We start from the raw sequence: 12,311 nt of genomic DNA on the forward strand, positions 1-12,311 counted from the left end.
CATCTATTTCTGTTTTTCATTTTTTCTTTGGTTGTTTGAGCATATTTTCCCATCTTTTTTGTTACTTAATTTTTATTAGCACTATATATGAAAATTTATAGAAATAAGTTTAGCCCTATGATGACATTATCATTTTTGGGGAGAGTGTTTATATTTATTTCCGACTGGTAACTTTACTAGCTTTCCCAGATCACACAAAACCAATTTTAAGAATTTCATTGATGTTAACACAAATCTATTTCGTGTTCTTCTTTTCTCTTCTGTTCCAGCCTTTCAAAGTCCCAAACTAAAATCATGATTAATCAGGACTCTCCCTCACTCTTCCATTATTCTTGTAATATTGTCATAAACATCTTTCAAATTTGGTCTCTCATCTGCCTCTTGCAATTCACAGATTCCTAGAAGGGCATCAGACCTAAATATGGAGTTTCACTGATTTTCTTCTTTTGCCCAAGTCCTAAGCCCTTAACTTTTCTCTGCCTTTTAAAAATCTTTTATATCTTGAAGAATTTAAAAAATATTGTTAATTTCTTTCTAGATATCATAGTTGGATAGTTAGTTTACTTTTCTCATCTATCATAAGGAAATAAAAATTATGTTTTATTTCTATATTCTCAATTATTTAGTTAGTTAGTTAGATATTGTTTTTTAGGGCTGCACCTGTGGCATATGGAAGTTCCCAGATAGGGGTTGAAATGGAGCCTCAGTTGCAGGCCTACACCACAGCCACAGCAACATGGGATCTGAGCTGCATCTGTGACCTACACCAAAGCACATGGCAATGCTGTATCCCCAACTCACTGAGAGAGGCCAGGGATGGAATCTGCATCCTCATGGATACCAGTCAAGTTCATTACTGCTGAGCCACAATAGTAACTCCCCTCAATTTTTTATTTTTTTATTTTACTTTATTTTATTTGCATTTTAGGGCTGTACCCATAGCATATGGAAGTTCCCAGGCCAGGGATTGAATTGGAGCTGTAGTTTCTGGCCTATGCCACAGCCACAGCAACACAGGATCCAAGCTGCATCTGCAACCTACACCACATCTCATAGCAACTCCAGATCCTTAACCCACTGATCAAGGACAGGGATCAAACCTGCAGTCAGATTCGTTAACTGCAGAGCCACAACAGGAACTCCTCCCCCCAATTTTTTAAATGACCATTTTTTATTTGTTATGTTTCCTGTTATATTATGTGATTTTTCCTCCTACCAGTTATTATCATAACATTTCTATTTTACCAATAATTTCAGACTCACTAGAATTAAAATTTCTTGCTTCAAGCTTTTATCAACTAATGAATAAAACATAAGTTCCCCAAGGGCATGGAATTTTGTTTAATGATGTTTAACCAGCACCTTGAAGAGTATCTACCCCTTAGTAGGCTCTCAATACCTATGCAGGTAAAAGAATGAAAGGAGTGGAGTCAGATCTTTGGCATTCAAGTGGAGGATCATGAATTCTTTGTTCTTATGCTACAGGATGATTATTGCTTTTGCAAATATACAATTGGTATAGCCTGATGACAATATATAAGATATATATACATGACATGTATAGAGCAAGCTTTCCTTGTCCATTTTCTTTGGACTTCTGGGTGTTCTTTCTGGTGTATGATTCAAGTAGCTTCTTTAATCTTGAGAATTTATACAGTCAGCAAATCAATGAAAGGTGAACCCAAAGTGTAGAAAGGCTAAATCCATTTTATGAATCTTTAGTTCAAGTATAAGTATATATGTCTAATTATAATGTGGCTCTATTGTTTATTATTTATCATTTCTCACTAGGATACTGATTACTTTCTTACCTAGGAGTGACTTAAAGTCTCAAGCCAGTATCTCTCTCATTGCTTTGATCTGTGCATAGGCCTTAGAATTTCATTTTGGCCAATTTCAGAAGTCAGGTACATTACTTACAAGCCTAAAATATAGTTTTTTTTCTTTGTTTAAAATTCTGCCTCCCTTGGATATGCGAACTATGCTTCAAACTTATAAGCTTTACCAATATATAGCTCAAAGTTTGTATTTTAAACTTCATGGCTATTTCTAAATACAAAATAAGGGCTGCTAACAATTCATACACCTCTCCTAAATGAGTCCTTCCTTGGCTCAAGTGGAAAGGTTTGGGAGGACTTTATAGATTTAGGCAGAACACCTAAATTTTTGAAAACACAAGCCATAGCATTATTCATTTTTATTAAGTATTTTGGATGAGAAAACAGCACATCCACTAATCAATGGCTCTTTCTTTCAAAGCTGTTTCTTTCATCCCAGTACAATGTACTGCCTTCACTTACATTTTCTTGAGTCTAAGATTGGGTAGATAATTAGCTTAAGAAGTTTTCTAGTCACTATTTCATTCCTACCTTGAGTTATCCAGGCACGGGTAATGTAAGATGACACTTGGATCCACTGTGTATAATTCTATATTTTTGACTCTATTTACAACCTTACCACATAACTACCATTGTTAGGTACAACTATGACATTGGTAATCTAAACACTAGAGATCAGTGATTCTACTTGTTATGAGTAAATTGATAATGGGTTATTTTCATTATTGTGAGGAGTGCCAACCTGTGTACTAAATATATAAAGCCTAGTAATAATCAGTTGTGTCAAGGGCAGGATTAATGCCAATGTGGGAAACCTGCTAGGAAAGGGTATGGCATCAACTTAGTATTAGCAAGAGCAACATTTATATTTGAAATAGTTTTATATTTGCTCCCCCTTGTCAAAAAGTGGGAGTCTGATGTATCATATAACCTGAATGCTTCATCTCTTAATTTTTACTTCTCTTGCTTTTTTAGCAAAAAATGCATGTCTCTATCTAGTCATGGTAATGTCAGTATTGCCTGATCTTCAGCCAGAGCTTCCAGCATATGTATCAGGAGCCATGTAAGATAATGGTCTAATATCTGTGCACTGAGAATCAATACCAGGTTAAAATTCTATCTCTCCTTATTCAAGTTTTAGATGCAAGTTACCTAACCTTTACAAGCTTCAATTTTCTCATTAGTAAGATGGATATAATAATAGTACCTCACTCTACCCAGTATTCTGTGATAATCTGTGTAGGAAAAGAATCCAAACAGAAATGGATGTGTGTATATGTAAAACTTAATCATTTTGTTATACAGCAGAAATTATCACAACCTTGTAAATCAACTATACTTCAATAAAACTTAAAAAATTAAAAAATAATAGTACCTTACTCTTAGAGTTGTTGAAAGGATTAAGTGAAATAATCCATATTAAGCACTTAGCATAGCGATTAGCCCATTGTGTGCTCTCAAAATACATTAGTTTTATTTTTATATAAAATCCTTCCTTTTTAAGAAACTATAGATTTCTTTTAAAGGACTTAAAGTTGTATTAGCCAAGAACCTGCTTACTTTGGACCTATTTTTTTTTAGATGAAAATCTTTGCTGTGGTCAAAGAGCGTGTTATAGTGCTACTTCTTGTTCACCCATGAATGCGATTTCTGTGCTCTGCTCTAATAGACTGACCGTATTGTCCGCCTACTCTGCCTGCCTTGGATATGCGAACTATGCCAAGCCTCCCTTACCTATCAATACTTCCTCACACTGTTCCCCTGCATTTCTCTCCCACAACATATTTGAGGCTGTTGCCACAATACTCATGGACATTTTCCCCTCTTTCTTCTCTTTCAATAAGAATTCTTAATTGTGCAGACTCAGGATGGAGAGTGAGCAAGATGCTGAAACACACACACACATTCATTCATTCATGCTCATATAATGTAATTTGGTAGAGGACTCAATTCATGGACACTCTTCCAAAGCATTAAGGACCTAAGCACTTTGTCAAAATATAAGATGGACCAAAAATTTGTTGAAGGTTCAAATTGTACTATCATTGATTTTTAATAAACATTTTTGGAGACTGAAGGAGACATTATGTGGGGTTTTCTTTTGTCCCAATAGATGATTGAAGAGCCATTCATCGCCTAGCCCTGACACTGCTTTTCCCCATTGGATCTCTGCAAGAGTCACATGTTTTGGACATCTTTGAAAAGAATCTTCTGAGAGCTTCAGCATCTCATTTGAGTCTCCTGAATCTCACCTAGCACTGTGTTGAATTTTCTTCCATCACAATGAGCAACAAATTCCTAGGTACCTGGAAACTTGTCTCCAGTGAGAACTTTGATGATTACATGAAAGCTCTGGGTAAGAAATGTTCTTTGTTGTTCTAATGACTTAGACTATTTCTTTCTAACTCCTTTTCCAAGAGTCTGAAAAAATTTGCTCAGGCTAAAAATACAATCCTCTTCTGGGATTAATCTTCTGTTGTGTCAATAGATAATTAATTTTCAGTTTGTTTGTGGTAATTTTAATAGATTTTAACTCAGATAAGAAGTGCATAGATGCATAGAACTCCTGATGATTTCAAAGGCAATTTCATATCAATAGGGTTTTGGTTCCAGAAGAAAGAAATCATAGAGGCTTAGCCAACCCATCCTCTGACATTCCTGAAAGTTAGTTTTCTAACAACTAAGGTGCACATGAAATAAAAAGTTGACTATACTAAAGTTAATAGAAAACCTCAATTTAAAATTTTGATGCTCAGCTGAACCAGAAGTTTTCTCTCTACCTCTAGGTTGTCTGTTATTACATAGTTATGTGATAGAGAGTTTGTAAAAAAAAAAAAGTAAGTGCTTCAAAGAGAAGGATGTTCACAGTTTAGGAAAGTTACCAAGAGAAAGAGTATTGGTTGTGGCAGTGAATTCAAACTCATTTACACTAACATCGGATTTTCCTGGAGTTGGAGCAGTGGATGAAGATGGAAAGTCTAGTCATTGATACATCAGTTTTTATTTGATATTATTTCTAGGGAATGGTCCATGGGTATGAGCACAGTAGGTGAGAAGAGTCTTTGGAAATACCCAGAGCTCTATAAATAAGTAGAGAGTGATGACAATGACTCTGTTAGGTTACTATGCTTATCAAGTTCCTGCAGATTTATCTGTTTAGAAAGCTTATGAGAAGGGTTCCGTTTTTAGATAAAATAAGCAAAATCATGTCGCATTGTCTTGAAAACTATGAGAACCTATGGGAATAGATCCATACTATAAGATTAGCTAGATTTATGGGGTTCATCTTACAGTTGAGAAAGAAGCAAAAGAGAAGGAAGTCTCAATGAAAGACTCCCTAATTGTGTCATTTTCAAATTTTGGTGTGCATAAAGGCACCAAGGAGGGTGTAAAATGTAGATTTTTAGACTCTACTGTAGAAGTTTAGTTTGAAAAACATTGTTCTTAATCATACCAAATAACAAAAGATTAATCAGAATTAGAAGAGAGTTCACAATTCTTTATTAGCTCTCACTCTTCATACTCCTTTATGTATATGCAACTATGCTTATACATATATATTTATACATAACTAGTTTTGTTCATGTATTTCTATTTCTTTTCCTTTTTTGTCTTTTTTTTTTTTTTTTTTTTTTTAGGGCTGTGTATATGGCATATGAAGGTTCCCAGGCTGGGGGTCGAATCAGATCTACAGCTGCCAGCCTACGTCACAGCCACAGCAATGCAGGATCCAAGCCAAATCTGTGAACTACACCACAGCTCACAGCAACGCCACATCCTTAAACCACTGAGTGAGGCCAGGGATCAAACCCACAACCTGATGGTTGCTACTCAGTTTCATTAACCACTGAGCCACGACTGGAACTCCAGATGTATTTCTATTTCTATTTTTCCATCTGTTTCTATAATCTTGGGTGGCTAGAGTAATAATACTTAAGGGCCTAATTTTGTTTTGTTTTCAAAAGCAGAAAATTAAAAAAAAATATTTTCTTTATCTGTGATCATGATACAGATAGATTTAGGGGCCAAAACAAATTTTTTTAAATGAGTCCCACTCCTGGGCATCTATCCAAAGAAAACCATGACTCAAAAAGATACATGTATCCCAATGTTCATTGCAACACTGTATACAATAGCCAAGATATGGAAGCAACGTAAATATTCATTGACAGAGGAGTAGTTAAAGAAGATGTGGTCCATATACATGATGGAATATTACCCAGCCATAAAAAGGAAAGAAATAATGGCATTTGCATCAACATGGATGGACCTAGAAATTATCATGCTAAATGAAGTTAGTCAGACAGTGAGACACCAACATCTTATACTATCACTTGTATGTGGAACCTAAAAAAAGGATAAAATGAACTTCTTTGCCGAGCAGATACTGAGTCACAGTCTTCGAAAAACTTATGGTTTCCAAAGGAGACAGGTTGCAGGGGTTGGGAGGGATGGGCTGGGGGTTTGGGATGGAAATGTTATAAAATTGGGTCGTGATGATTGTTGTGCAACTACAAATGTAATAAAATTCATTGAGTTAAAAGAAAAAGAAAAAAGAAGTGAGATTCTACCAAGGACGTGGGGGAGTTCTTTTCTATTTCCAGAATAGAAAAAGAAAAAAAAAATCATAGAACAACTTATACATGTCATATTCTCCTTTAAAATATATCTATAAGAGTTCCTGTCATGGCTCAGCAGTTAACAAACTCAACTAGTATCCATGAGGACACAGGTTTGATCCCTGGCCTTGCTCAGTGGGTTAAGAATCTGGCTTTGCATGATCTACGTTGTAGGTCACAAATGTGGTTCGGATCCCATGTTGCTGTGGCTATGGTATAGGCTGGTGGATGCAGCTCTGTTTCAACCCCTAGCCTAGGAACTTCTATATGCTGTGGTGCAGCCCTAAAAAATAAATAAATAAATAAATAATAAATAAATAAAATATATCTATATTATTTGTGTGTACAGTCTGGAGTGATTTACTCAGAACTGTAATTAGTGGTTTTAATGGAGTATGGGATTGGATGTGGTAAAAGCAGATGACTTGCACTATTTCAGCTAGACACATTTATCTTTAAAATCTGCAGATGTTACTTTGTAATAACAAAACAAAACATTCGAGTGCGTGGACATGGTTTCCATTAGGTACTGAAATATGGAAGGAAGTACTTAGCAGTAAGTGATATTAACCTGTCATCTACACACCTGAGGCACAGCTGAGTGGAGGATATGGCAACCCATAGTCTCTTTATGTAAATGCTTTCTTGGTCAACAATATTCTAATACTCTCTTGGTTTTCAGGAGTGGGATTAGCCACCAGAAAACTGGGAAATTTGGCCAAACCCAGAGTGATTATCAGCAAGAAAGGGGATATTATAACTATAAGAACTGAAAGTACCTTTAAAAACACAGAGATCTCCTTCAAGCTAGGCCAGGAATTTGAAGAAACTACAGCTGACAATAGGAAAGCAAAGGTAAACTTCATTGTTTTTCTTCAAAATAGGTTTGGTCTACTGCTTTGGGAGAGAATTAATCTTGCTAGTGTTCAAAATTGTAGCCCACCTCATTCTCTTGAAAACGAATGTGCCTTACAAAATATGTTAGGAAAATGATTCAGGGAGTTCCTGTCGTGGCTCAGCAGAAATGAATCTAACTAGTATCCATGAAGACTCAGGTTTCACCACTGACCTCACTCAGTGGGTTAAGGAGCATGCATTGCCGTGAGCTGTGGTGTAGGTCACAGACATAGCTCGGATCCCGAATTTTGTGGCTGTGGCATAGGCCAGCAGCTACAGCTCTGATTCGACCCCTAGCCTGGGAAACTTCATATGCTATGAGTGTGGCCCTAAAAAGACACACACACAAAAAAAGAAAAGAAAAAGATTCAATACTGAATGAACTGTTTCTTTAATCCATTAGAGTCTAAATAAGTCAATTATGTGAACTTATCTTTGCAGAGCGTTGTAACCTTGGCAAGAGGCTCGCTGAATCAAGTACAAAAATGGGATGGCAAAGAGACAACAATAAAGAGAAAGTTGGTGGATGGAAAAATGGTAGTGGTAAGAACAATTTTTTTCTAAATGCAGCAAGATGCTATTTAAATAGAGAAATTGGTTATGTTATTTTCAAGATAATCTTTTTTCTTTGGAATACAAATGGATAAGAATGGTTGGAAATAAAGTCAGAGTTAATGTTTGGGTGATATTTGAACTACAGAGATTCATCTATATGTACTTCAAGTTCAGATACAAGAATTTAGAAATGACAAAACCTATTTGTTATTTTAGAAATAACAACACTTGAAAATGATAGTAAAAAAAGTATGGATAAACCTCATTAATTTGGACTCACAAAGAGAAAAGCAAGTTTAAATTTTAAAAGTAGAACTCATCTTGAAAGTGTCAATTGTAGAATATTTGTAGATATCTAAGAATTTTGTTTTCAAGAATCCAATGTAACTTGGACTAAATCATGTCAATAACTCAAACTTAGCTTTTTAGAGCTCTCTTGTAGGTGGCAGATAAAAATGAAAACAAAGATTATATGAGATGACTTCTAACAACTTTTTAAAGTCTTACTTCTGTTCATACTAATCAACACATACATTGACTATAAGTAGATTCATGCAGTGCTGTGAATGTTTTTTTCTTTAGCACAGAAGATCTTATCTCTGGCTGCACAACAGATTTACATGGGAAAAAATACTAATATGGGGTCCTCAACACAGATCAACTGAATGCAAATCTCTTGGTGGGGGAAGAAGCCATCAGTATTTTAAAATGTTCCCCTGATAATGCAAATGTGCAGATAGTTTTGAAAACCACTACTTTATGGAGTTCCCATCATGACTCAGTGGTTAACGAACCTGACTAGTATCCATGAAGATGCAGGTTCAATCCCTGGCCTTGCTCAGTGGGTTAAGGATTCAGCGTTGCCATGAGCTGTGGTGTAGGTCGCAGACATGGTTTGGATCCTGCGTGGATGTGGCTGTGGCTGTGGCTTGGGCTGCCAGCTGCAGCTCTGATTGAACCCTTAGCCTGGGAATCTCTATATGCCATGAGTACAGCCCTAAAAAGAGGGGAAAAAAAAGAAAGAAAGAAAAAGAAAAGAAAACCATTATTTTAATAGACTTAAATCTGTGCAAATTATGCATAAAAACTTGCCACTTTAAAAAAAAAAAAAACTCTGTTCTAACTTAGATCAACTTTAAAACTGTTTCCTTCATTTCAATGGTAATGATTCTGAATTCTTGGAGAGTAATATTTGTTTTCTTTTTGAGTTTAATCTTATGACATTTCTTATACTATCTGTTATTATTACAAATTTACTGTCTCCTAGTTTTAATTTTCAGTACTCAATTAATCTCTTTCTCTTTTTTTAAGGAATGTAAGATGAAGGATGTGGTGTGCACCAGAATTTATGAGAAGGTCTGAGAAAACTGTTTCCTCATTGAAGTGATATTTGATCATTTGATGTTGGAAATCAGCTGTTTCCCTTGGCAAGGCCTGACTATACTGCAGTTTGTTTGCTTTTGTCTTAATAGATTTGACAGGCAAAGACCTAAACTGAGGATTAATCTAAACAGTTTCACTTTAGTTAAACAGTTTCACTTTGTACTTGTTGGCTGTTTTCAAGATTAAAGTATGTATATCAGCCAGACCTCAGGAGTGGATAATGTCATTTAATTATCTGTGGGTTCTAACCTGTGTTGTACTTTTGCATATTTGAAATGATAGTAAAAGGAAGTAATAGGATAGTAAAAGGAAGTAAATATATTGATTGTGGTCACCAACTCAAATGTCTTCAAGGGCCAGAAGGGTCGAGCGGAGAAGGATCACAAGTGAGGCGAGCTAGAAGTAGAAGCTGTTTTCTAATGAAGACCCCTAGCTTGGGCTACAAAAGGCAGTCTACTCCAGCCAATTTAAAAAACGAAGGTTAATTTACAGACAGTGAAATGCACAGATACTAAAGATAGAGTGCAATCCAATTTGACAAGTGCATGCACCCACATAATTCACATCCTGTTCAAGATACAGCACCACTCCCTAGTCCCGGAAGGTTTTCTTATGCTCCTTTTCAGTCAGTGTCCCACCCTGTCCCAGCTCCAACAAAAGCAAGACGTGATTTCATTTCTATAGCTATAGATTAGTTTTCCCTACTCTCACATTTCGTATAAATGGAATTACATGTTATATGTTCTTTTCTGCTTGCCTTTCTTAAACTTGGCATTATGTTTTTGAAACTCACCCATATGGTTGCGTGCAGTAGTACTTTGCTCCTTTTATTGCTGAGTAGTATTCCATTACGTGAATATATTTCAGTTTATCCATTCTTCTCTTAAGACCACTGAGCTATTTCCTGTTTTTGGCTTCTATGAATAAAACTACTATAAACGTTCTTGTACAAGGTTGTTTGTGGAAATATGCATTCCTTTTCTTTTGCGTAAATAACTGGGCATGGAATTACTGGGTCTAATTGATTTTTGACAGGCAGGAGTAAGGAACCAAGTAATAGAACTATTTCTGATATAGTACATGATTGAGAAAATGAGAAGATGTGTTAATGTTGTTAGGAGCTAGAATTTTCCTCCTGGAAGAAGGAACACACAAATTCGGCAGAGGGAAGGAAAGAAAGAACCATGTGCCAGTGGGTCGGAATAGATATAAATTCATATGTGTGTGTATATGTGTATACACATGCTTAAATTTCTTAGCTCTATCAGCCTAAAGAGCTTAGAAGAAAAGACACCTCGGTAGAAATAAGTACACCCAGTGCCCGGAACTTGGTGTCTAATATATTCCCCACGAAAAGGAATGATGGGTCCTTGGGAAAATAGCTGATTCTGATATGAGAGAAGGGTAGGTACAACATAAGCCTGATACATCTTGTTATGTCAGAAAGTAAGGAAGTGTTCCAAAAAACAATAGAGATATGTCAGCAAAGTATCAGTTGGCCAAAGTGCTCTCAGTTGGCCAAAACTGGGGCAGTTTGAGAAGAATATAATAGAGGAAAATTGTAAATAAGAATCTATGAATATATCCTGGGAGAGAGAAAGAAAGAGGAGAAGGAAGTATATTTCTTATAGTAGAATGTCACAGGCTGACTGATAAATGTGGAGAAAGCGCCAGAATTGGAAAAACCATTATTTTTCAATCATCACAGCAAATATTGGGTCCTAAAGCTAAGGCAAAATTTCGATTAGGAGCAGGATTTTAGTTTTGTCTTAAAATAACTCCATACAGATTGCTTGTTACTTACAAGGGAAAAAGTAGTAACTACACAGTGGAAAAATTGGACTACCTCTGGCCTGAAAAATGAAAATTAATCTTACCAGTGAGGGTGGATGAAAACCATGTACCTTCAATTGTGATACCCTGAGAAGGAAGCAACATGGCTTCTGCAGTATTCCAGCCTGGATTCCTTATCTGGATCCAATCATGAGGAAACAGCAGACACATTCCAAATGACAAATATTCTAGTAAAAGGGGGAATGGGATATTGATTGAATTCTTCAAAAATATCAATGTCGTAGAAGACAAAAACTCTGTGAAGAGGTTCCAGATTAAAGTACACTAAAAACACATGACCACTAAATGCAGTAAGTGATCCCAGACTGGATCCTGCACTGGACATAAAATAAACACTCCAAAGGACAATATTAGGTTTATTGGCAAATTGGAATATAGGTAATAAATTATAAGTTTACTATGATTGGGTAAGAGAATCTCCCTATTCTTGGGACATGTACACTGAATATTTGGGGTAATAGAGCCATAATGTATACAATTTATTCTCAAAATTTTTAGAAAAAAGTACTGTGTGTGTGTCTGTACTCATAATATTACATACATACATATATATATACATACATGCATAAATACAGAGAGCAATTGATAAAGCGAACAGGGTAAATTTCTTTATATTCTTTTTTTATTACTCAATGAATTTATTACATTTATAGTTGTACAATGATCATCACAATACAATTTTAGAGGATTTCCATTCCACAACCCCAGCACATCCCTCCACCCCCTGAACAGTCTCCTTTGGAAACCATAAGTTTTTTAACATCTGTGAGTCAGTATCCATTCTGCAAAGAAGTTCATTGTGTCCTTTTTTCAGACTCCACATGTCAGTGATAGCATTTGATGTTGGTGTCTCATTGTCTGACGGACTTCACTTAGCATGATAATTTCTAGGTCCATCCACATTGCTAAAAATGCCAGATTTTCATTCCTTTTAATGGCTGAGTGATATTCCATTGTGTATATGTACCTCATCTTCTTGATCCACTCCTCTGTCGATGGACATTTAGGTTGCTTCCATGTACTGGCTATTGAAAATAGTGCTGCAATGAACACAGGAGTATATGTGTGTTTTCAAGTCATGGTTTTCTCTGGATAGATGCCCAGGAGTGGGATTGCTGGATCAAATGGTAGTTCTATGTTTAGTTTTCTGAGGAATCTCCATAAT

The 12,311-nt window shown here is 35.9% G+C and overlaps 1 protein-coding gene across 1 annotated transcript; it reads left to right on the forward strand.

Annotated features, from left to right (window-relative positions):
• The first annotated feature begins 3,958 nt into the window (after nt 1-3,958).
• On the forward strand, nt 3,959-10,097 carry LOC125128807 (myelin P2 protein). Its single transcript, XM_047782958.1, has 4 exons — nt 3,959-4,194; nt 7,140-7,312; nt 7,796-7,897; nt 9,221-10,097. The coding sequence occupies exons 1-4, from the start codon at nt 4,122-4,124 to the stop codon at nt 9,269-9,271; spliced, it is 399 nt and encodes a 132-aa protein (XP_047638914.1). The 5' UTR covers nt 3,959-4,121; the 3' UTR covers nt 9,272-10,097.
• The last annotated feature ends 2,214 nt before the right edge of the window (nt 10,098-12,311 follow it).

Source organism: Phacochoerus africanus, chromosome 6 (assembly GCF_016906955.1).
Source record: "Phacochoerus africanus isolate WHEZ1 chromosome 6, ROS_Pafr_v1, whole genome shotgun sequence".
Taxonomy (NCBI): Eukaryota; Metazoa; Chordata; class Mammalia; order Artiodactyla; family Suidae; genus Phacochoerus; species Phacochoerus africanus.

Excerpts from the sequence above, each read along its gene's own strand:
- LOC125128807 (XM_047782958.1), top strand. The coding sequence starts at position 4,122 with ATGAGCAACAAATTCCTAGGTACCTGGAAACTTGTCTCCAGTGAGAAC. Across the intron at positions 4,195-7,139 it reads TGATTACATGAAAGCTCTGG|GAGTGGGATTAGCCACCAGA; the intron begins GTAAGAAATGTT and ends CTTGGTTTTCAG. Across the intron at positions 7,313-7,795 it reads CTGACAATAGGAAAGCAAAG|AGCGTTGTAACCTTGGCAAG; the intron begins GTAAACTTCATT and ends TTATCTTTGCAG.